General features: G+C 34.8%; 1 protein-coding gene across 1 annotated transcript; it reads left to right on the forward strand.

The window, feature by feature from the left end:
* Positions 1-11,368: 11,368 nt before the first annotated feature.
* LOC120154982 lies at positions 11,369-16,310 on the forward strand. Its single transcript, XM_039166579.1, has 3 exons — positions 11,369-11,536; positions 14,909-15,208; positions 15,782-16,310. Exons 1-3 carry the CDS (start codon positions 11,369-11,371, stop codon positions 15,941-15,943), a joined length of 630 nt encoding a protein of 209 aa, XP_039022510.1. The 3' UTR covers positions 15,944-16,310.
* The last annotated feature ends 10,541 nt before the right edge of the window (positions 16,311-26,851 follow it).

Below are 26,851 nucleotides of genomic sequence, written 5' to 3' on the forward strand. Positions count from 1 at the left end.
AATAGACTTAGATTTTCTTAGTGACTCCTACCACTCATTCTCATAGCAGCTTGTCGTGTGAGAAAGCTAAAGTCCTATAAATTAAATCCCGTAACTTCATTTCATTTTGCCTTAACATTTCCATTTGTTTGCATTCATCACAATTTAATTTGCCACAACATAATCAATTGTTACCACACTATCATCGTTCTATTTCCACTTCAATCATTCCATATTGCCACAACATTCTCATTTGTATATACCATCATTAACTTTACTTAGGTGACAAAGTAAAGTGCCTTGACAAATCTATATGATTTCTCCAATTCCCTGTGGAGACGATACTCAACTTATCACTTTATTACTTGTTCGATTGTGTATACTTGCACACATATCCACACTCATTTATAGTACTAACACGCATAACTACAAATAATAGTTAACCCATATAATTAATATATAAATAACTAATTATATATATATATATATATATATATATATAAGACCAAACAAAATTCGAATGAACCTCCGTACAAAATGAGCATCTATAAATAGAAAAGATAAGAGAGGAAAGCTAACTAGTATGACTAGGGATCAATGTTCCCAAAATTGGCGAAAGAAAAACCCAACCATTCAAATTAGAAGAAAAAAATTTGCCGATTTTGATTTAATCGAAGAGAATTGTTGTAATTCACCTTGCAAAGAAGACGAGTAAAAAGACCCTTGTGAGTATCATTTCGGAGTTAGATCCTTATAAGACACAACAATTAACGTTATGTTTTAAAAATATCTTCTCCTTCAAAGGTTTCTATGCCATTGGTTTACAATTTAAAATGATGTGTAAAGTAAATAAGAAGACATTTTATAAAGATATAAAATTATTACAAATGATTTGGTCATTAAATTTTATAAAGATATAAAACAGCCAATAGATTTATCAAATTATTATAAATTATTAATTACATTTTATTGAATTATTATAGAATAATCATTAAATTTTATCAAAATATTATAAAAGTCTCATTAAATTTATCATATTAAAAACTTTATTTGATACCAAAATGATTGTTAAAAATATGTCACTAAGTAAATTGTTATTAAAAATTTCAAAGAGAGCCATGATTTTTTATTCTAATGAAAAGAAACTTTAATGCTCTATGAGTGCCATTATGCTAGCGGAGTTGTAGGTCCGGATTGGGTGTAGTTAATTGTTTGCTAACAGTTATTAGGTCTTCCCTCTTAGACCACCCCACCATGTTGATTCCTGCACATGCCATCCAATAATAAGAAGAAGCGGTGACTACTTTTTGGAAACTCTAAGATATTTGTAATAATATATTTTGTCCCACTATTTGAACTTTACTTGTAATCAAGTTTAGAATTAAATTTCGGTCATCGTCTTTAGATCTCGAATCAAATAGATCAATTCAAATAATCATATTTGAATCAAATTTGTCAGATCTACTAATAAGATTCTAGTAGTATTATCGAAACAATTTTTAAACGAATGGGGAAAGCGAGATTTTGGAAACCACGTCATTTTAATTATTCTATTTTCAATTGAATTTTTAATTAAAAACAATGTGATTTTTAGAAAACCTCTCGTTTCGAAAATTTGAGAATTCATTCACGATAAAAATACAGGTTCGAAGAGTCACCACCAATCCTTGATTAGGGTGTGATTGGACACCCAAAAACGTAGTCATTTTAAATAAAAATTAATTTTAATTAAAACAACAAATTTAGGTATGCGTTGCCAAAAAATGAGTTCGGGAGTCAGTTACGCGTGGGGAATGATTAGCACCCCCACAACACCCTAAATCGGTACCTCATCGATTAATTAATGTCTTTGCAATGAAATTTACAAATTCGATTTTAGTTTGGTTTATGATCCCGAACAAAACAACACATGAATTTTACAACATTCAAAAGTACCAAAATAGATTAAATTAAAATTACACAACCTTTAGAAAGATAAAGAATATTCGATTATTTACAAATATCGAGACCAAATCTTAGATAAGTTCTAACTATCTTTTCTCGATAAATTTAAATAGCCGAATATTTCTTTTTCTTCCGTTCCCAAATTTTAAAGTGATAAATCAATTCCTTAGGTGTCACTGATGGGATACACTTTTAATTTAAAATCGTTAAAAGTAGATATCTAATAAGTTAAGACAACCCACTTAAAATAATTTTAAATTAAAAGTATATTACCCTTAATTAAATTATGTAAATACATCGAGTTATGCATGTGAGGATACCATACAAGTTATGTGGAAAATAATGTCATGCAAAAATTAATTAAATAAAAGGATACATTACAACTAAATCCATGCTTATGAACCACGTAATTACATATGCACACATATCACCATCATTCAAACCTAGGAAAAGCATATACCCTAAACGAATCCTAACTAATCATACATGCATACACATAATAAACTTAAACATGGACTAAAACGTAATATGTAAAAACTTGGAGCCCTAATGTCTAAATGACAAAAACAAAATAACTAACATTTATGACTTAAATTAAATGCGCATGAAATACAAAGATCAAATTAAAAATACAACAGATTAGATTTAAAAACTAAAACGCCAATTAACCAAAGTTGCATGCCAAATGCGAAAACAAACAAAAAAGAAAAATAACATAAACATATGACTAAAAAAATGCTTACACACATGAAGATCAAATTATTTGGAAAATGTGATTTAGTGACTAAAACTTAGCATGCAAAACAACGAAAGTCAAAAGTCAAAAATAACAAAATTTAAATAACATAACACCTGGGACCGAAATGAAATGCGCGAAAAATACAGAAATTTTTTTTAAAAACATGCAAACTGCGACCTAGGGACTAAAATGTAACATACGAAACTTAACAGCCAAATCTAAAAAGGAAGGAAATCACATACATTGCCACAGGACTGAAATTAAAGACACATAAAATATAGATACAAAATTGGAAACAAGGAAACAAATGATTTAGGGACCGAGATGAAATACACGCAAGACCTAGTGATTAAATCAGAATTTCATATATCTCGATTTTTGGACTAAAAAGCATAAAGATGAAAATTGGAATGGCTCATATAATAGATAATCCATACGTGAAATAGGAAATCCTAAATCCCCTACACGACGCCATTTTGGCCATAAAATATATATGGTATTTTGGGTAATGAGCTAACCTAGCCCTCATTTATCATCCTCAGTAGCCGGTCTCTCTACTATCTCAAGTCCTCACAGCGCCGCCCGAGAGCCAAACCCAAAGGAGTAACGGCCGCCGTACGTCGACGCTGCCTCTGCTCCGACCTCCAGGCGACGAAGACCACCAAAGCCCCAAAGCTAACTCACTCTCAAACTTCTCTCACGTGAACGGTCACTCCAAAGCACCAAAGAACCAACGCCGGCCACCGTGACCTCCGCCAAGGGCCTTTAAGTGTTTTGATGTTGCCCAAAAGCCAGACGAAACCGATAAAAAATCTCACACAACGGAGGCCTCTAACACAGGTAGCAACGATCAAACTCCTCTCTCTTTAAATGTGATTTCGAGTGATTGAGGATGATTTTCACTGTTTTTCATGCTTTAATCTCTATTTCGTTTATAGCTGGGCACAAAAATGGTCTTTAGAAAAATGCTTCTGAATTTTCGTTTTGCTTGAATCCTCTATTAGAATCGTCCCCTGTTACTGGTCTTTTCTTGCTGATTTCTGGTTTTGTTCTCTCCCCTGTTCGTGATCTCTATTTTTGCTTGAATGTGTTCTTCCTCCTTTTTTTTCTTGCCCCTGTTGGTTTATCGTTCACCCCGATTCTGGTTGTTGCGTGTCTTCTTTCTCTTTATGCTGACGGAGAACCCCCTGTCTTTTTTGTGTTTTCTTTTACTTGTCAATGGCTACTGATGATTCTCCTGCTCGAAAAAATGGTTCTTGATGACCCTCGTGAATTGTTATCCTATTGTCGATTGAGAACCCCCTCCTCCTGTTGTCGATTTTTTTGTGTTGGTTTTTGGTTCCGTGTTTGTAATTGTTGCCTTCCTTTCTCCTCCGCTCCCCCCAATGGCCTCCTTGTTTGATGTGTTGCAGGTTATGGGTGCCAATGTGATTGGGTGTTTGGGTGTTGTGCTGTTGGAGTTTTGTCGGGCGTGCACGAGATATTGCCGTTGGTGGGTGATGGGGAACCGAGCTGTTCTGCTTGGGTTTGGTGTTGGCATTGACAGTGGAGCTTCAGCACTATGGGCATAGGTGACATGGAAACATGGGACAAGGCCTCGGGAGGCACCAGCTGCTGTTGGGAGTGGAGTAGAGAATCGAGATGTTCTGCTCGGGTTTGGTGCTGGCATGGGCAGCTACTCGGTTTTAGCGTTTCACGTGGGAGACAGTTGCTAGGGAGCTGTGTTGCACATAGAAGACATGGATGACAGCCACCAGTGGTCTCACATGGGAAGCAATGGGCAACTCGGGTCGGGTGACTGCTTCAATTAGGTCGGTTTGCAATCGAGTTTTAGCTGGGTCGGGTCTTGATGTAATTGGGCTAGCTTTGCTATTGGACTCTAGATGTAAATGGACTTTACACTTAATTGGACTATGAATTGACTTTAAATTTTGTGTCTCGTACAATTCCAATTGAACACCTTAAAGCTTCCAAAAGCAAACTTCCACACTTCGTCATTTGAATTAATTCTTCATCGAGCACCAACACCTTCAAATTATCCTCGGTCATCTCTAAAAGGAATTAAATGGCCCGGATAAAATTAGGGTATTACAGCTGCCCCTCTTTGCTCGTTGTTGTGAACACAAGAACATGGCAAAGATAAAAATAACCTAATTTTGTCTGATCACAGCGTCTATTTTCCTTCTTTTGTCTTCTTATTGACTCTCGCCTCCATCTCACGAGCACAAAACGCTTTTAATCGATTGCTCTGCTTCTTTGTATCCTAGAATCCTCGATTTCCTTCCACATCTGATGATCTGATGGTTTGCTCCAACACTATTCTAAAAAAAACTAAAAACGGCTCGGATGACTTATTAACTTGGTGAAAAACATCCTGCCCGGAGGTCTTATGGATGACCCGAAGGATTTATTCATCACGCTCGAAAGACTTATTGATGAATTTGCTTCACTACTCTTCTGTGAAGGCTTAAAAATTACCCGAAGGATTTTTAAAAAATGTGAAATTTTGAAACTCGCATTCTTCGTTTTCAAAAATTTCATCTTCTTAAAACTTCATTTTCCATTTTCAAATTCATTTGAAAACATCTTACCCGAAGGTTTTATGGATGGCCCGAAGGACTTATCATCTTGCTCTAATGGCTTACAGATGACCCAAAGGATTTAAGCATTATGCTCGAGAGACTTACTGATGGCCCGAAGGACTTATAAATTGTGAAATTTTGAAAATCGCATTCTTCGTTTTCAAAAATTCATCTTCTTAAAACATAATTTCCTTATCTTCAAATTCATTTGAAAACATCCTACCCGAAGGTCTTATGGATGGCCTGAAGGACTTATCATCATGCTCTAAAGGCTTACAGATGACCCGGAGGATTTAAACATCATGCTTGAAAGACTTACTGATGGCCCGGAGGACTTATAAATTGGGAAATTTTGAAACTCGCATTCTTCGTTTTCAAAAATTCCATCTTCTTAAAACATCATTTTTCATTTTCAATTTCTTGTGAAAACATCCTACCCGAAGGTCTTATGGATGACCCGAAGGATTTAATCATCATGCTCGGAAGACTTACTGATGGATTTGCTTCACTACTCTTCGGTGAAGGCTTAAAATTGATTTGCTTCACTATTCTTAGGTGAAGGCTTAAGATTGCCCTGAGGACTTAATCATCATGCTCGGAAGGCTTACTGATGGATTTGATTTACTACTCTCTGGTGAAGGCTTAAGATTGATTTGCTTCACTATTCTCAGGTGAAGGCTTAAGATTGCCCTGAGGACTTAATCATCATGCTCGGAAGGCTTACTGATGGATTTGCTTCACTACTCTCCGGTGAAGGCTTAAGATTGATTTGCTTCACTATTCTCAGGTGAAGGCTTAAGATTGCCCTGAGGACTTAATCATCATGCTCGGAAGGCTTACTGATGGATTTGCTTCACTACTCTCCGGTGAAGGCTTAAGATTGATTTGATTCACTATTCTCAGGTGAAGGCTTAAGATTGCCCTGAGGACTTAATCATCATGCTCGGAAGGCTTACTGATGGATTTGCTTCACTACTCTTTGGTGAAGGCTTAAAATTGATTTGCTTCACTATTCTCAGGTGAAGGCTTAAGATTGCCCTGAGGACTTAATCATCATGCTCGGAAGGCTTACTGATGGATTTGCTTCACTACTCTTTGGTGAAGGCTTAAGATTGATTTGCTTCACTATTCTCAGGTGAAGGCTTAAAATTACCCTGAGGACTTAATCATCATGCTCGGAAGGCTTACTGATGGATTTGCTTCACTACTCTCCGGTGAAGGCTTAAGATTGATTTGCTTCAATATTCTCAGGTGAAGGGTTAAGATTGCCCTGAGGACTTAATCATCATGCTCGGAAGGCTTACCGATGGATTTGCTTCACTACTCTTTGGTGAAGGCTTAAAATTGATTTGCTTCACTATTCTCAGGTGAAGGCTTAAGATTTCCCTGAGGACTTAATTATCATGCTCGGAAGGCTTACTGATGGATTTGCTTCACTACTCTTTGGTGAAGGCTTAAAATAGTTTGCTTCACTATTCTCAAGTGAAGGCTTAAGATTGATTGCTTCACTACTCTTCGGTGAAGGCTTAAGATTGACTTTGCTCCAATCTCATGTGTGCAAGTCTCTCTTTATACACGAAAATCTTTGTTTTTCTTCTACATCTGATGGTCTTCACTTCAAAGCAATGCTTTTTCTGTGGATTAGACCTCTTTGTTCTTCAGGGTATGCCTCTTTAAATGCAACTCTTTGCATTCGAGGTTTGAAATATTTCTTTCAATCATCGGGATTTTTAACATTTTGTATCTTCTCTTTTCGCCGGAAGATCTGTCAAAATCATGTATTTATGCAAGAAACACAAATGTAATTCAATGTATCAGTGTAATGCATTTTCTTTTATGCAAATGATGTTATCATGAATGCATAAATGTTGAATCAATCTTCACTTGGCTCCAGGGTGGTGAGCTCGATCTTCTTTCATTTGATCATTCTTTTCCTGGGTTTGCTTTCTATACTCGTGTAGCAACTCATAATTTCAACTCGCATTTTCGACAAGCCTTCTGATCTTCTTCTATCTTCTTGTCATCTTGTTCTCTGCCTTCATTTCGGAGAAAACGCTTTCTCTCTCAACTTCTTGTTATGGTCAGAAATATGACTGTGTTACCCCATTTTCGGAGACTATGCATGATTATGCCAAACTCCAGAATGATCAATGGGATAGCAACATATATTCTGATTTGACTCTTGAAACACATCACAAGGAGGATATATCCCAATTTTTCATGTCACCAAATCCTTTCTCATTTTAACATTGGAGTTGCGTAAGACAGCTTTCATCTCGAGTGATGGAAACAACACATGATCGCAACATTGATTCATCACCATACTCACTGGTTCGTAAAACATTTGGCCACACATTCATCTTTTTCCTGTGACTTCTGCCCATATCTTTCGACTGGAGAAGCTCTTTGCACAGTGTTCAGAGTTTTTATATAGTATTACAAGGATACCGAAACTCAGTGGAAATTAAAGTGGGATACCGGCTCGCCATATTAATGCATATGGAATTACAAGAGTAATGCAACCAATGATGGACAAAATGATCATATACAATAAACTCCACTGTCGCTGCTTCACCATTTTCACCTCTCATTCATTTCTATCCCATTGGAATGATTTGTCAAATTCAATGATTGTTCCACATGTCTTCACAGGTTTCCCAAAGATGCCCCACATTAATACATCTAGCTGAAACTAGTGCCGCAACATTATCTTATACTGGTATGGGCCTTCAAAATGCCCCAACACCTCAATTTGTAAGGCTCATTCTCAACGCCTTCTTGGTCTGAATCTTGTCATCTCAACATGATGTGGGTTCAGTCGTGCCCCAACATATCACAACTTGAATGTTCTCATTCTGGTGTCACTACACAGTAGTGCTGTCAAATAGCTTAAGGGCTTTTCTTCTTGTTGTCACAAACACTTAAGATGTGATCAATTTTTCCAACCAAATGTCTTACATTTAATACAAGTTGTAATATGTGTCTCTTCTTAATGATGAGATCATCTTCTTCTTAATGGGTTACTGACAATGTCACCTGGAAATGCTAAAAGCTTTTATTCTTCATTCATTCTGATCTCTTTAGACCATCTACTGCAAAAACGCAGAATGCTTCATGTTCTGACACTGCTTCTTCTCTTTCTTCCAATAGAGGCATAATGAGCCTCGCCCACTATAAGGACTTTCTCGTTTGAAACTTGTCCTGTTTGAAAATGTTTTTATCCCTTCTCTTATTTTTAGGGAATGTGAAAAATTTATGAATAAATTTCAAAAATATTGTCCTTTTCTTCAGACTCACAATCAAAACAAATTGTAAAACAAGAGTTCAATGAATATCAAATAAGTCAAATTCTATTCTAATCCTTCAAAAATTATATACATTTGAAAAGAGTAAAGATTAATGCCGACAAAAGGCTTAGGCTGACTTGGGAAGGTAATGTGTTTCAGGTTAGCTTCCTGCATCCTTGATCCTGGTGTTTTATTGATGCGATGAGGCAACCATTTTGCTTCTCTTCTGGAAATGTTCACTGGTTCTCGGCCTTCGTGAGTGCCTTTGGATTGTGCAATGCTTTGTCAAGAGATGTATAATATCACCCTTCTGTACAGTGGTTGACGATCTTTGTGTTCGAGCAGCCTTTTCAGGTTTTCAACTCGAATTCTCCTTTGGTTTCAAGACGTCATTAAAATTTTACGTCTTGAACCCCTCATTTTATTCTTCTTCTTATCATGCATTAAAGATTTTATAAAAAAATATTATTTACAAATAAAATTAACCTTGAGGGGCAGAATGAAGTCTGAAGATAGCCTCTCCACTTAGAAATCCATGTATGATTAGAAGGGACTTTTCAGGCACGTAATGTAGGCCAGGGCTCATGGTTATGAAAGAAAATGATGTATATGTCCAAACAAGTGTTTAAGGGTCATCGAACCAAGGATCAATTTGTTCTACTGTCTTCAACCTTGCTCTGCCTGATTTGAATCTGCTCGTGCATCTTCTCTTCTTCTTTTTTTCCTTCAATGTTTCACGATCTTCGGGTGAATAAAATTGAAATGTTTGAACCACTCGTCTTTAGGCGTTTGATCGATTTTCTTTCATTATTTTTCTTAGTTTCAATTTTTTCTTTTCTTTCTTCTTTTCTTTTCCTTTTCTCTTTCTACATTTCTCTTCTTTCTCTTAATGATGTCAACTCAATTTGATCTTAGAGTGCATTGTATTTGGTCTGCCTCATGGTGTCATGACTTGCTTCTGTAGCGAAATCGGACTGATAATCTTCACTCGTGCGAGCAGATGTTCTTTACCTTTGCCCTCCAGTGTAGAGGGTGATCCTTGGTTTGGGTTGAATCATAAAAAAAATACTATAAGCTCAAAAGGGGACCACAATGGATATATATATATATATAAGGATAAATGAAACAAAGCCGTTCATCATCTCATACATAGAAGTCTTCATAAAAGAGGTATCCCCAGGGGGACGAATTTTCAGGATTAACCTTATCTACATGAAAACAATATAATTAATGCATGATAGAATTATTTCAATGATTCCCTTTATTTCTTCTTCTTCTACGTAGTCCTCGCATGCCTTTGATTTGTTACACTCCATCTTGTCTTTCTTGTAGGAAAGGTCCTCGTCATGCCCCTAGGATTTATTGAGGTTGGGGAATTATCAATGATTAGTCTCTGTGTTATTTCGGGTAAGGAGTCCACCAATGGTTCTTTCGGCTTTGGATGGGACATGAAAGGTCTAATCTTGCCTCTTTTCAAAAGCATATAATTAATGAAATAGTAAAACAACTTTAACTCAAAAAAAATTACAAGATCAAAACTTTATTCATTGCTCATAACATAAGTTCTTTTAAAAATCCTTTTAAAAGGTTGAGAAAAATGACAAAAACATGTTCAAACAAGATGTTGCAAATGAAAAAAAGTTTCTTGATGAACAAAATGATTTTTGCATAATCAGGATGCCCCATTATTCTTCTGATGCCATGGCGTTTGACTCGATCGGGTGCTACGCATTGTGCTCTGGTGCCCCACTCGAACTCGTCATCCATTGTTCCACCAATTCTTATGTCAACGTCCCATTTTCAACGAGCCTCTCTATCTCCTTGAACAACATCCTACAATTCTCTGTCGCATGCCCCAATGCCCCTAAGTGGAAATTACAGACACTATCTGGATCGTAATTGTGGCCAGAAGGGTTTGGTGGTAATTTCATTGGTTTCGGTTTGAGATGTTGATATTTAATCAAATGTGGGTACAAATCTGAGATAGGAATTTGGAACACCTTCAGAGTATCTTTTGATCGTGGGACCTTCTTTGGGCGACTCGAGCAACCCACCGCCCCTTTTCTTTTGCGGTTGTGAGAGCTCTGGATGTGACATTCGTTCACCTCATAAACTTTTCCCTCTTGATTTTTTGGGCTTTTGGAAGTGACTTTCAAGTTTCCTTTGTTGATTGCATCTTCAATTGCTTCTCCAGCCACCATAAGATCCTTGAAGCCATTCATCAAATTTCCCAGCATTAACTCAAAGTAGGGAGCTGGGAGAGAATCATGAAATATACATGATATTTTTTCTTCTAGCAAAGGAGGTTGAACTTGTGCTGTCACTCCTCTCCATTTTAGGGCATATTCTTTAAAGCTCTCAGTAGCTTTCATCCTCATCTTCTGAAGGTCATGACGTTTTGGGGGGCAAGCCTTTAACATATTGATATTTCCCTAGAAAAGCATCAGCTAGGTTGATCCATGTCTTGATTTGCTCTCTGTTCAAACAATTGTACCATACCACAGCTGGCCCAGCAAGACTATCATGGAAGTAATGAATCAACAGATTATCATCATCTAAGTACCCTTCCATCTTTCTGCAAAACATTTTCAGATGAATTAGGGGGCAACTAGTACCATCATATTTCTCAAAATTAGGCACCCTAAATTCATGTGGGATGACCAAATCAGGGACCAAACTGAGTTCTCTGGCTTCTAACTCCTTGTGAGTGGCATTAACAACCTTCATATTTTTAACGGCTTCATTCAACCACTTGAATTCATTTTCAAATGGCTCATAATTGATGAGGCTCTTCCCTTGGCTTGAGTTAGATGCTCCGGGGTAGATTATCGCTCTTAATGTACCAGTCTGATGAGATTGATTTCCTTTATCCTCTACTTTCTTTTTACCTGCAACCTGCGGTTCCAACACCTGGGTCATTTGATTCGATGCGTCTTTCAGAGAACTCGATGCTTGATTCCTCGTGTCTAGTTGTAACCCGACCAACTGTTCTTGCAACTGATCTTGTGATTTCTCATTAGATTGCTCCATCGCTTCCATTTGTTTGTTCATGATGATGAGGAACAAAATGAATGAATAATCTTGTTATTACTGTCAAATAACCTCACATAAGTTACTTCCATGGTTTCATAATTAATGCATGTAAAATGCTTAAACAAATAAATGCAATGCAAATGCAAATGCTAAATGCAAATGCAAAAGGTGTTAATCCCGAAAGTGACCACTTTTAGAACAACCGTTCAATTAGACAACAAGAATTCAGTAAGTACACCATGTAATCAAAATACAATTGCGATTCTTCATCTCTTCATTTCCTCGAGCCGCATTCTTTATGGAATCTAACATTACACCCCAAAATTGTCGACGCATTTATCACCTTTGATGACGTCGGATGTCTTGAATCTTGAAATCTTCACTCTTACCTCCCATGCGATGTACTCTCCATATCTTTGGTGAATGGTCTTCTCGTCTTTATGAACGGTCTTCTCGTCCTTGGTATGATTGTATCTATCCCTTGAGTCAACATCTTGGTTTTTAAACCTTTAAAGGAATTCTTCAATCAGCTTCAGATCTCTTCATTCATCGGGTGTCCTTCTTCATGGATCGTTTGAACATCTCTGGATCTCCTGGTTTTGACTACTTAGTGGAGAATTTCTTGCCTCAATATGGTCAGCCTTCTTGTTAGTCAATCACTTGTGAATTAACACCCCACGATGACATGAGGATGCAAATGCAATAAAATCACAATAAAATAGACCTAGAACAAAAACAAGTTAGTACACATAAGATAAACAACAAGATAGTGGATACCGTAAACATCAAATAAAACCTACCCTCACATGCTGGCTACCTAATTATGCTTTAGAAGATCCTACCCGACATGATATCTACCCACATGTTTTGTCATTCATAAAAGATCCTAACCGCATGGTATCTAATTCACATGATTCGTACGAAAATATAAAGCCTAACCGCATGCTTTTCTAGTTCTCATACTTATTGCAAAAATAAATTTGAGGAAAAGGTTAGAGTGAGTTTCCCCTTTATGTCTGCAAACAAAGATTCAACATATAATGGGCAGAGCTTTGGTATCACTAAAAGGGTCCTCGAATTGTCCTTTGCTGGTGCCCCATTGAGCTTGCCAGACCCTCGATCCTCACCCATTATAGGCTTAAAACGGATCGAGTTCAATTCGAGAGGATACATTTCCCTATGTCCATGCGAGGAAACTCAATGTTTCACTCGTAAACATAAGGCATGTACCCCAGAGGTTACTTGCTAAAGCCCATGCGGAGAAAAGTAATTTTTCTCACGTAAGCGTAGCGTTCACCCCTAGCTAACGGGACAGAGCACAGTTAGAAGGCTCTAAATATCAAAATGGTTATAGCGACAATAAAGGAGAAACCCATAATCCTTTGCCTCGATCCAAGAAACACAACAAACTAAAGTGAAGGTCAAAAAACTGAAACATGTAAATCACACGTTAGTACAACTATTTATTTGTTAATCAAAGCGCAAATTAAAATGCAAACAACAATTTAAAACAAATCAGGGATCAAAAACCAAATTAAAGTGATCTTACAACTTTCGTTTACAAAGACAATTAATTAATCGACTATAGGCTTGACTCTCTAAAAAGTCCCCAACGGAGTCGCCAAGCTGTCGAAACAATTTTTAAACGAGTGGGGTGCAAGATTTTGGAAACCGCGTCATTTTTAATTATTCTATTTTCAATTGAATTTTTAATTAAAAACAATGTGATTTTTAGAAAACCTCTCGTTTCAAAAATTTGAGAATTCATTCACGATAAAAATACAGGTTCGAAGAATCACCACCAATCCTTGATTAGGGTGTGATTGGACACCCAAAAACGTTGTCATTTTAAATAAAAATTAATTTTAATTAAAACAACAAATTTAGGTATGCGTTACCAAAATATGAGTTCGGGAGTCGGTTACGCGTGGGGAAGGATTAGCACCCCCACAGCGCCCTAAATCGGTACCTCATCGATTAATTAATGTCTTTGCAATGAAATTTACAAATTCGATTTTAGTTTGGTTTATGATCCCGGACAAAACAACACATGAATTTTACAACATTCAAAAGCACCAAAATAGATTAAATTAAAATTACCCAACCTTTAGAAAGATAAAGAATATTCGATTATTTACTAATATCGAGACCAAATCTTAGATAAGTTCTAACTATCTTTTCTCGATAAATTTAAATAGCCGAATATTTCTTTTTCTTCCGTTCCCAATTTTAAAGTGATAAATCAATTCCTTAGGTGTCACTGATGGGATACACTTTTAATTTAAAATCGTTAAAAGCAGATATCTAATAAGTTAAGACAACCCACTTAAAATAATTTTAAATTAAAAGTATATTACCCTTAATTAAATTATGTAAATACATCGAGTTATGCATGTGAGGATACCATACAAGTTATGTGGAAAATAATGTCATGCAAAAATTAATTAAATAAAAGGATACATTACAACTAAATCCATGCTTGTGAACCACGTAATTACATATGCACACATATCACCATCATTCAAACCTAAGAAAAGCATATACCCTAAACGAATCCTAACTAATCATATATGCATACACATAAGAAACTTAAACATGGACTAAAACGTAATATGTAAAAACTTGGAGCCCTAATGTCTAAATGACAAAAACAAAATAACCAACATTTATGACTTAAATTAAATGCGCATGAAATACAAAGATCAAATTAAAAATACAACATATTAGATTTAAAAACTAAAACGCCAATTAACCAAAGTTGCATGCCAAATGCGAAAACAAACAAAAAAGAAAAATAACATAAACAGATGACTAAAAAATGCTTACACACATGAAGATCAAATTATTTGGAAAATGTGATTTAGTGACTAAAACTTAGCATGCAAAACAACGAAAGTCAAAAGTCTAAAATAACAAAATTTAAATAACATAACACCTGGGACCGAAATGAAATGCGCGAAAAATATAGAAACAAAATTTAAAAACATGCAAACTGCGACCTAGGGACTAAAATGTAACATACGAAACTTAACAGCCAAATCTAAAAAGGAAGGAAATCACATACATTGCCACAGGACTGAAATTAAAGACACATAAAATATAGATACAAAATTGGAAACAAGGAAACAAATGATTTAGGGACCGAGATGAAATACACGCAAGACCTAGTGATTAAATCAGCATTTCATATATCTCGATTGTTGGACTAAAATGCATAAAGATTAAAATTAGAATGGCTCATATAATAGATAATCCATGCGTGAAATAGGAAACCCTAAATCCTCTACACGACGCCGTTTTAGCCATAAAATATATATGGTATTTTGGGTAATGAGCTAACCTAGCCCTCATTTATCATCCTCAGTAGCCGGTCTCTCTACTATCTCAAGTCCTCACAGCGCCGCTCGAGAGCCAAACCCGAAGGAGTAACGGCCGCCGTATCCGACCTCCAGGCGACGAAGACCACCAAAGGCCCAAAGCTAACTCACTCTCAAACTTCTCTCACGCGAACGGTCACTCCAAAGCACCAAAGAACCAACGCCGGCCACCGTGGCCTCCGCCAAGGGCCTTTAAGTGTTTTGATGCTGCCCAAAAGCCAGACGAAACCGGTGACAAATCTCACACAACGGAGGCCTCTAACACAGGTAGCAACGATCAAACTCCTCTCTCTTTAAATGTGATTTCGAATGATTGAGGATGATTTTCACTGTTTTTCATGCTTTAATCTCTATTTCGTTTATAGCTGGGCACAAAAATGGTCTTTAGAAAAATGCTTCTGAATTTTCGTTTTGCTTGAATCCTCTATTAGAATCGTCCCCTGTTGCTGGTCTTTTCTTGCTGATTTCTGGTTTTGTTCTCTCCCCTGTTCGTGATCTCTATTTTTGCTTGAATGTGTTCTTCCTCCTTTTTTTTCTTGCCCCCTGTTGGTTTATCGTTCACCCCGATTCTGGTTGTTGCGTGTCTTCTTTCTCTTTCTACTGACCGAGAACCCCCTGTCTTTTTTGTGTTTTCTTTTACTTGTCAATGGCTACTGATGATTCTCCTGCTCGAAAAAATGGTTCTTGATGACCCCCGTGAATTGTTGTCCTATTGTCGATTGAGAACCCCCTCCTCCTGTTGTCGATTTTTTTGTGTTGGTTTTTGGTTCCGTGTTTGTAATTGTTGCCTTCCTTTCTCCTCCGCTCCCCCCAATGGCCTCCTTGTTTGATGTGTTGCAGGTTATGGGTGCCAATGTGATTGGGTGTTTGGGTGTTGTGCTGTTGGAGTTTTGTCGGGCGTGCACGAGATATTGCCGTTGGTGGGTGATGGGAACCGAGCTGTTCTGCTCGGGTTTGGTGTTGGCATTGACAGTGGAGCTTCAGCAGTATGGGCATAGGTGACATGGGAACATGGGACAAGGCCTCGGGAGGCACCAGCTGCTGTTGGGAGTGGAGTAGAGAATCGAGATGTTCTGCTCGGGTTTGGTGCTGGCATGGGCAGCTGCTCGGTTCTAGCGTTTCACGTGGGAGACAGTTGCTAGGGAGCTGTGTTGCACATAGAAGACATGGACGACAGCCACCAGTGGTCTCACGTGGGAAGCAATGGGCAACTCGGGTCGGGTGACTGCTTCAATTAGGTCGGTTTACAATCGAGTTTTAGCTGGGTCGGGTCTTGATGTAATTGGGCTAGCTTTGCTATTGGACTCTAGATGTAAATGGACTTTACACTTAATTGGACTATGAATTGACTTTAAATTTTGTGTCTTGATATCCATATACGATTACAATTCCAATTGAACACCTTAAAGCTTCCAAAAGCAAACTTCCACACTTCGTCATTTGAATTAATTCTTCATCGAGCACCAACACCTTCAAATTATCCTCGGTCATCTCTAAAAGGAATTAAATGGCCCGGACAAAATTAAGGTATTACAAGTATTCTCTCCAATAGACCTATTATTTTGTTTATATACATTCAAGACCTTGTCAATTTTAGAGCTAATCAATTTAAGCTCTAAAAAGAAATCTTCCAATTTTGTCCCTCATCGTTCAATATTAAAACTAAATAGTTATATATCTTAAAAAGTTAATTTCACTATAATATAAAAATAAAATTTATTTTGACAATATAATTTATTAAAATAAACTTAAATCCAAAAATATGAAAATTTGAATAGTGACTTCTCCCTGCAATGGAGTTAAGTACTGATTGACACCTTGTATTCTATTACAAAGATAAGAATGAGATGCAAAAAGCATAAAATAAAAACTTTTATAATTTTAACTTAATCTTATACTTTCTTTTTATTTATATTAATTTTTAAATTTAAATTTCGTCCTATTTTAAGTCCTCTTAATAATATGACACTCATGACATAATGTCACAAAGATTATATTATAAAGAGGACAAAAATAGATCAATAATATAAATTAAAAGATTAAATTAAACCAACATCAATTTGATCAGGTCAATCCTTGTGATTTTGAATTGAGTGAACTAAATTGAGAGAATCACCTCAAAATAGATCTATGCGAAACTTAATCTAAATTACGAAAGAAAATAAAAGAGAGGAAAGCTTACCAATATGACTTGGGATCGATGTTACAAAAATTGGCGTAAGAAAAACCCACTCATTCCAACTAGAAGAGAAAAAATGCCTTTTTTTTATTTAATCGAAGAGAATTGTTGTAATTCACCTTTCAAAGAAGACGAGGAAAAAGACCCTTGTGAGTTTCTGTTTTGGAGTTTGATCCTTATAAAGCACAACAATTAATGTTAGTTTTGAAAATATCTTCTCCTTTACTCCTAAAGTTTCAATGTCATTGGTTTACAATTTAAAACGATGGGTAAAGTAAATCAGAGGATTGAACTATGTTTAAACAAATGTTTTGGTCATTCAATTTTTTACAGATACAAAACAACCAATAGATTCATCAAAATATTATAAATTATTAATGACATTTTATTGAATTATTATAGAATAATCATTAAATTTTATCAAATTATTACAAAATTTTCATTAAATTTATCATATTAAAAACTTTATATAATACCACAATGATTATTAAAAAATTGTCACTAAATAAATTTTTATTAAAATTTTAAAAGAGAGCCATGATTTTTTATTTAAAAAAAGAAACATTAATTCTCTATGAGTGTCATTCCACTAGAGGAGTTGTAGGTCTAGACTCAGTGTAGTTAATTGTGTGATAATAGTTAACAGGTCTTCGCCTCTCTGACCACCCCACCATGCTGATTCCCGTACATGCCATCAAATAATAAGAAGGAGCGGCGACTACTCTTTGGAAACTATAAGATATCTGTAATAATATATTTTGTCTAACTATTTGAGCTTTACCAGTAATAAAGTTTAGGATCAAATTTGGGTCATCATCTTTAGATCTCGAATCAAATAGATCAATTCAGATAATCATATTTGAATCAATTTCGATCCAAATTACGAAAGAAAAGAAAAGAGAGGATAACTGACCAGAATTATTGGGGATCGATGTTGCAAAAATTGGCGAAAGAAAAACCCATTCATTCCAACTAGAAGAAAAAAATTGCTTGTATTGATTTAATCGAATAGAATTTTTGTAATTCACCAAGCAAAGAAAATGAGGAAAAAGACCCTTGTGAGTTTTTGTTTTGGAGTTTGATCCTTATAAAGTACAACAATTAATGTTAGGTTTTAAAAATATATTCTCCTTCACTCCTAAGGTTTCAATGCCATTGGTTTACAATTTAAAATGATGGGTAAAGTAAATCAGAGCACATTTAACTATGTTTAAACAAATGTTTTGTTCATTCAATTTTATAATGTACAAAACAACCAATACATTTATCAAATTATTATAAATTATTAATTACAATTTATTGAATTGTTATAGAATAATCATTACATTTTATCAAATTATTACAAAATTTTCATTAAATTTGTCATATTAAAGGCTTTATATAATACCATAATGATTATTAAAAACAATTCAGTAAATAAATTGTTATTTAAAATTTCAAAGAGAGCCATGATTTTTTATACTTAAAAAAAAAGAAATATTAATGCTTTATGAGTGCCATTCCGCTAGAGGAGTTGTAGGTCCAGACTGGGTGCAATTAATTGTGTGCTAACAGTTATCAGGTCCTTGCCTCTTAGACCACCCGACCATCCTGATTCTTGCACATGCCATCCAACAATAAGAAGAAGCAACGACTATTTTTAGAAAACTCTAAGATATCTGTAATAATATATTTTGTCTAACTATTTGAACTTTACTTGTAATCAAGTTTAGGATCAAATTTGGGTCATCATCTTCATATCTGGAATCAAATAGATCAATTCAAATAATAATATTTGAATTAAATTTGTCTGATCTACTAATAAGATACTAGTAATCTCCTCTCAAGTAGACTTATTATTTGGTTTATATAAATTTAAGACCTCGTCAATTTATAGCTAGTCAATTTAAACTCTAAAAAGAAATCTTCTAATTTTGCCCCTCGTTGTCGTTTAATATTTGAAAGTTTCACCAAAAGAAACTAAATAGTTATATATCTTAAAAAGTTAATTTCATCAAAACATAAAAATAAAATTTATTTAGACAATATACTTTACTAAAATATATTTAAATCCAAAATTATGACAATTTGAACTGTGACCTCTCCCTACAGTGGAGCTAAGTAATGATCGGAACCTTGCATTCTACTACAAAGATAAGAATGATATGTAAAAAGATTAAAATGAAATATTTTATAATTTTAACTTCATCTTATAATATCTTTTTAATTATATTAATTTTTAAATTTAAAATTCATCTTATTTATAGTCCTCATAATAATATGACACTCATGACATAATGTCACAAAGATTATATTATTCCGAGGATAAAAATAGATCAATAATAAAAATTGAAAGATTAAATTAAACAAACAACCATTTGATCAGGTAAATCCTCGCGATTTTGAATTGAGGGAACTAAATTGAGAGAACCCCCTCATAATAAATCTCTACAAAATTCGATCCAAATTACGAAAGAAAAGAAAAGAGAGGATAACTGACCAGAATTATTGGGGATCGATGTTGCAAAAATTGGCGAAAGAAAAACCCATTCATTTCAACTAGAAGAAAAAATTGCTTCTTTTGATTTAATCAAATAAAATTGTTGTAAGTCACCGAGCAAAGAAGATGAGGAAAAAGACCATTGTGAGTCTCTGTTTTGGAGTTTGAACCTTATAAAGTACAACAATTAATGTTAGGTTTTAAAAATATCTTCTCCTTCACTCCTAAGGTTTCAGTGCCATTGGTTTACAATTTAAAACGATGGGTAAAGTAAATCAGAGGACATTTAACTATGTTTAAACAAATGTTTTGGCCATTCAATTTTATAATGATACAAAACAACCAATACATTTATCAAATTATTATAAATTATTAATTACAATTTATTTAATTTTTATGGAATAATCATTACATTTTATCAAATTATTACAAAATTTTCATTAAAGTTATCATATTAAAAAAATTTATATATTACCATAATGATTATTAAAAATTTGTCACTAAATAAATTGTTATTAAAAATTTCAAAGAGAACCATTATTTTTTATACTAAAAAAAAGAAACTTTAATGATTAATGAGTGACATTCTGCTAGAGGAGTTGTAAGTCTGGATTGGGTGCAGTTAATTGTGTGCTATCAGTTATCAAGTCCTTGCCTCTTAGACCTCCCGACCATATTGATTCTTGCAGATGCCATCCAACAATAAGGAGCTGCGACTAATTTTAGGAGACTCTAAGATATCTGTAATAATATATTTTGTCTAACTATTTGAACTTTACTTGTAATCAAGTTTAGGATCAAATTTGGGTTATCATCTTCAGATCTGGAATTAAATAGATCAATTCAAATAATAATATTTGAATCAAATTTGTCTGATTTACTAATCAGATACTAGTAATCTCCTCTCAAGTAGACCTATTATTTGGTTTATACATATTTAAGACCTAGTCAATTTAGAGCTAGTCAATTTAAGCTCTACAAAGAAATCTTCTAATTTTCTTCCTCGTTGTCGTTCAACATTTGAAAATTTCATCAAAAGAAACTAAATAGTTATATATCTTAAAAAGTTAATTTCATTAAAACATAAAAATAAAGTTTATTTACACAATATATTTTTTTAAATTATTTAAATCCAAAAATATGCAAATTTGAACGGTGGCCCCTTCCTGCAGTGGAGGTAAGTAATGATCGGCACCTTGTATGTCACACCCTAAAATAGGGCCTAAAATTTTTCGAGGAATAAATTAATTTTTTTTAAATAAATTTGGGGCCAAAGTGAAATTTTGGATTAATATCATATTCAAATTCAAAGTATTAAAGATGGAGGATCTATAGTGTAATTTCACCATTTTTTCTTTAGGGAATATATAGCCCCAAACCTGGTCAATTTCCTCATTTTGAAACCATATTTTTCTCTCTCTTCAAGCTTCATCTTTTTGCAAAAATCTTTTATCTTCGATCTGTCACCGATCCTTGCTTAATTTTCGATACCTCCCGTATCATCGTGTTCTTTGCATCGTCTCGAGTCCACTAGTGTCCTTCTTGTCTCCGTTGTCACCGACGTGTGAAGGGGTGAGGAATATCAAGTTTCTGACGTTCCATAATCGAGCTCTCTGCTGTTCAAAGTTGTGAATCGAGCTTGGTAAGTGCCTCAAAATCCCTTAAAATAGTCATATAAATATTTGTAGAATTTTTTGGACCCCCTAGACCGCCGCAAGCGCCCCCACGCGCCACCCCTGCGCGTGGGGAAAGTCCACCGTGTGGTGTACAACTTTGAAATGGGCTGCCCGACCCGATCCATATCCGACCTACGGAATCGACTCGTTAATTCTACCCGCCTACCCGACCCGACCTGACCCAATCCGACCGGTCCACCGTTGACCGAATGTTAATCGTTGGCTTTGACAAAAAAGTCAAAATTTTTAAAAAGTCATTTTTATGTTTTTCGACGTCCCGAGTCCGTTTCCAAAGTCTGTTTTGCCAAATTCTGACCCGAAATCCCCGAATCGAGCTTGTTAACCCAAAAATACTTAATATTTTTAGCATTTTTTGCTTATTTTTTTGAGATGTGGTTATGGAATGGATCTAATAAGATATTTTTATGAAGGTACTCGTGTTTCACCTGAACGAGGGTCAATTAGGTCCGGTGATTTCCGTTTGTCAGATCCGCCCTATCCGCATTCTATTAGAATTACTGTAGGTTTTCGTAAATTATTTAAATAAAGGTTATGATTATTCATATTAGGATTTCGATATGGATTTTTTCGATTCGTAGGATCTAGCGCTGCCGCTGATCGTGATCGACAGACTCAGTAGTATGCTTCCTTATACGATTTATCAGACTGTTACAGGTGTGTTTCCTGACGATGTTACCTTATTGTTTAAAATATCTATCTGAATATTGTCTATTTGATATCAGATTTATCAGATACTTCTGATATGATTTCTGGTTACGGTATTTTTATACCTAATTTCTGAATATTGCTTATCTGAAATATGATTTACCGTATATTATTGATTTGACTTCTGATTTCCATGCTTTTGTATATGATTTCCAAGCATGAAATATTTTCATGTTTTAAAGGATTAATCACCGTTTTCACTCGAATACATTCATGGTCATTGGGGGGTATTGTTGGAGGAGGTATATATGTAGGCTCCTCGGCTTTGTGCTCAAGGCCTTACTGATGTGCATGTGGGTGTATGGTTATGGGAACCTACACATTTTGATGTGATCGGATGGGGGCAGTGTTAATGTTTTTAAAACATGTTTGATAAACCGATTTTTCTGAAATATTTTATTTGTATGTTTTTTTATACACTGTATGGAGCACGCTGGGCTTTTTAGCTCATTTTATAAATTTTAACATTTTCAGTTAACAACAGAACATAAACCAGTAACGTCTTTCTAAATTCTATAAAGTACCTCACGAGTAATGTGAGAGTTACTTATCCGAGAAATTCTGACCCGACTCCAGAAATGAAATTGGTATATGTTACAGCTCTAAGAACATATTCTCGTAACCAAGGCTGAATTGATTCCGTAAGGATAAATTCGTTCTGATTCTTTTATCGGAATGAGGGAGAGTTCTAATGAGAATGTATACTTAGTTGGTTAAGGATTAGTAGAGGATTCGTACTTCTGTAAAAGCTACTTGAAGATATGAAAGAACTGATAACAGCCTCATTTCCGTATTTCTGTGACTTGAATATATATTTCGAGGATGAAATTATTTTAAAAATGAGAGAATTGTCACACCTCAATTTAGGTGCTAAGTTTTAGAAATTATAAAGTATTGAATTTAAGTGGTATTTGGAAGAAATTGATGATTAAAGTGTAAAATCGCAAGGTTGGCAGACCGTTTTAGGAAGAAAGGAAATTCAGGGACCCAATCCTGAATTTACTCATTTTTCCTTATACGTTGAAAAATAAAATTCCCCTCCCCAGTGTAATTTTTTCCCAGAATGTTTTCCCCAATTTCCTTCCCGTTAGCCTCCTTTGTAGCTTTGATTCTCCACCGTCCGACCATCGTTCGTCGATCTAAAACCACCAATAGACTCACCATTAAACAGAGAACAAAACATGACCTCTATCCTTTTGTGAATCGACGTCGTTCACCGTAAAATTCAACCAGAAGCTTCGTCAGTTTTAACTCAATCGCCATTGGTTTTCCATCGATTTTGGTCAATCCAGCCATCCGTTCATCACACCTCCTACACCATTGGACTCACCATCACCGTACGCTCAAAACCCGACCGAAATCATCTCGTTGTTGTTACTCCATCGTCGTCACTCGTTGGCCACCGTCAGATAAGTTGGTACATTTTAAAATTCTACAATCCGTTATGTTTTGATAAAAAATAAAACTTGCACGAGACTCACGAGGTCTCGATCTACAAATATGGAAAATTTCACGCTGAACCAACGACCAGAACCGCCGCACGTCGTTTGAGCTGAGCCGAGCCGTTAACTGTTGACCGTTGACTTTGAAAAAAAAGTCAAAATTTTTGAAAAGCCATATTTTATGTTTTTCGACGTCCTGAGTCCGATTCCGAAGTCTGTTTTGCCAGATTCAAAACCGATAAGTTGTTTTTCACTGGTTAATCACCCGATTCGATCCGTTTTTCACAATTAAGCTCTGTTTTTTTATTAAATTTATGTTGTTGTGTATTTGAGGAATTATTAGAAGTTCAATTAAAGATCGAGGGCGTTCGAATGGAATTTAAATGGTCGATCAGTATGGCACAAAAATCAAGGTAATACATTACTACATTTTCATGCTTTATGAAACATATTGGTATTGGTAAATACATGAATGGAAATGTTTGGTCTTATATGTATAGTTAATTAATTTCTACACTCGATCCGAATTCGATAAAAAATTGATAACTGAATATGGCTCAAATGATTAATATAAGAAACTAGAGGGTCATTAGAATTAAATTACAAGTTCTGTGAAGTAATAAAGGAATCATTTCTAGTTCATAGATTATCTAAGAAAATAATTAACCTTGGAATCTCTAGATTATAATTATCCTTATTAAGAGTTTTAATACTGAAGTTATCTGGTTAAAGAATTACAAAAATGCCCTTGAGAGGTAAAAATAGTCCGAGTTGACTATGAATGAGAAAGTACCCTGAGAATTCGTACCTAACCCGATAAATCACAAATTTAATTATTAAGATCCTATATTTGTATAGAAAATTCCTAATAATCTGTTTGTAACATCTGAGAAGGCACTTGACCCGAAAATATCCGAGTTAAGAGTAAATATCTGAAGAATAATTTATCAAGGGTGCTTTTTTGTCAGAAATGTTCGAAAGGACTGTAATAGATGATAAGTTTAAATTAAATAATAAGATCGGACGAAAGGAAAAGATTGAAATACATTGGATCTGTAAAATGACCAAAAAACCCTAGAATGAAAATGACCCAAGAATATCATGAAGCCTAAGAATGAATGGATATCCTTAAGCTTTTAAATGACTGGAATAACATGAATACCAAAATGACCAAAATACCCTTATGGACTAGACTAAGTAAATGTCTTGGATTAATTAATGAATCCAAATAAACATGGGTGTTCTACTACCCTTAAAAGTTATGGAACACAACTTAAGTGAGTCGATCAACCCTAATGATATATGTCAATACCTGAATGGAAAAGATATCATTTGAATGCGTGTTCGTCTTCTCAAGTTTGGATCGATGATAATTCTGAAAGTACTCAGCTCAGCTCAACTCTAGATCGCATTCGGTACTAAGAAGTGGATATTCGTTAGACAAATCAACCACGAATACCAAATTAAACTGAACGGAAGTGCAAGGTGTATCTGAAATACAGAAACGTCCGAATTACTCTGGAAAACTCTGAAGTAACCGGGATAGAGTTGACTGCTAAATGAACTAAGTAACCTCAATGACTGAGGATTAAATAAATGATTTGGATGAGTTTGGGAACGCTATTGAACTTACATGATGTACTGTCTTTATGGGTAATGAACCACGAATCAAGTACGTCAACTTTTCCTGATATTGTTGAAACGAGGAATTGAAATAAAGACCATTGAAAGATCTATTCAACGATGCTTCTGAAGATGATCTATTGACAAGAATTTTTAGTATTAAAGAGTGAAACCCTGGAAGGGTAATGAATTGACCAGTCGATAAACATCAGTTCTGGGAAGCTGTTCATATCGAGTTATTCGATAATCTGATCTATCAACTAAGATTGTAAATGTTATGAATCTTCATCTCTTCCTTATCAGCTCAAATCACATTCTGAATAACTGGTGATTTCGTCAGTTAATAAACTCTTTTAATAATGATTCTAACTTCCGATATTCTATCGGTATATTGAAGATCCGTATTTCTCTACTCAATAAGATTATCCAATATCTCTGAATAATATCTGGAAACTCTTGTGTGTTCCCTAATCACATGAATATTTTATCTGATTTCCGTTCTAATTTCTAATATGGATTATGTTCTGATTTCTTATATGGATTTTGTTATGATATCTGATATGAATTCTGTTTTGATTTCTGATATCTCTGTTTACTGACGGAAAATATTTTATTTTGGGGGGTAAAGTTGGAGGAAGTATATCTGCAGGCTCATCAGCTTTTTGTTCAGGGCCTTACTGGCTGTATGGTTGGGTGTATGGTTCTGGGGAACCTATACATTATGATGTGTAGCGGTTGGAGGGATTATTAGGATTTTTGAAAAAAATATATGTTTTAAAAAATATCCTTATCTTTTTACTGGTTTTGCGGGAACACACTAGATAACCTATTCTGATCTCCTGAACCCATTCATCCGAAATATTTCCCTTTGAATTGAAAATTTCTATCAGTAATTACCTGAGGTATCAGTGGGACCTCATTTCAATCTAAAAATCTATAAACGTCTGAACCAATAAGAAAATATATGCTTATCTGTTATCTGCACGTTCTTCAGCATTATCTGGTAGTTTTTTATTACTGAGCTTTCCAAAGCTCACTATGTTACTCACCATTACAGGTTAAAAGGATTGAACCAGTGCAGCTATGGACATCCGTAAGGGAGTTTATCCGGCGTTGCTGGCATAGTACGGTACATGTGATTAAGGGGCATGTAGATTGTATTTTGTTTTATATACGAGTTTGAAAATCTGTTTTATTTCTGAATACTGATAAATTTTAATTTGTATTCAGAAATCATTTTATGAGTTAAATGTTTTAATAAAAAATTTAATTTTTTCGCTATTTTTACTGTAGGTTGCTTCGTGACCCTAATGTGACACCCCATATCAGATCGGATTACTCGCATTGGTCTGAGGGGATTACATTGTATTCTATTACAAAGATAAGAATGAGATGTAAAAAGAATAAAATAAAATATTTTATAATTTTAACTTCATCTTATTATTTCTTTTTATTTATATTAATTTTTAAATTTAAATTCCGTCCTATTTTTAGTCCTCTTAATAATATGACACTCATGACATAATGTCACAAAGATTATATTATTAAAAGGAAAAAATAGATCAATAATAAAAATTGAAATATTAAATTAAAAAAACAACCATTTGATCAGGTAAATCCTCACGATTTTGAATTGAGGAAACTAAATTGAGAGAATCCCCTCATAATAATTCTCTACAAAACTCTATCTGAATTACGAAAGCAAAGAAAGGATAGTTGACCAGTATGAATGGGGATCGATGGTGCAAAAATTTGATTGTTTTAATTTAATCAAATCGAATTACA

The sequence above is a fragment of the Hibiscus syriacus genome, unplaced genomic scaffold (genome assembly GCF_006381635.1).
Source record: "Hibiscus syriacus cultivar Baekdansim isolate YM2019G1 unplaced genomic scaffold, ASM638163v2 tig00111156_pilon, whole genome shotgun sequence".
In the NCBI taxonomy this organism is placed as follows: Eukaryota; Viridiplantae; Streptophyta; class Magnoliopsida; order Malvales; family Malvaceae; genus Hibiscus; species Hibiscus syriacus.

What these genes read in the sequence shown, in the direction of transcription:
- LOC120154982 (XM_039166579.1), top strand. Translation starts at nt 11,369, where the DNA reads ATGTACCAGTCTGATGAGATTGATTTCCTTTATCCTCTACTTTCTTTT. An exon ending in CTGTTCTTGCAACTGATCTT is followed by an intron (nt 11,537 to 14,908) that starts GTGATTTCTCAT and finishes GAGCTAACCTAG; the next exon opens with CCCTCATTTATCATCCTCAG. An exon ending in AACGGAGGCCTCTAACACAG is followed by an intron (nt 15,209 to 15,781) that starts GTAGCAACGATC and finishes GATGTGTTGCAG; the next exon opens with GTTATGGGTGCCAATGTGAT.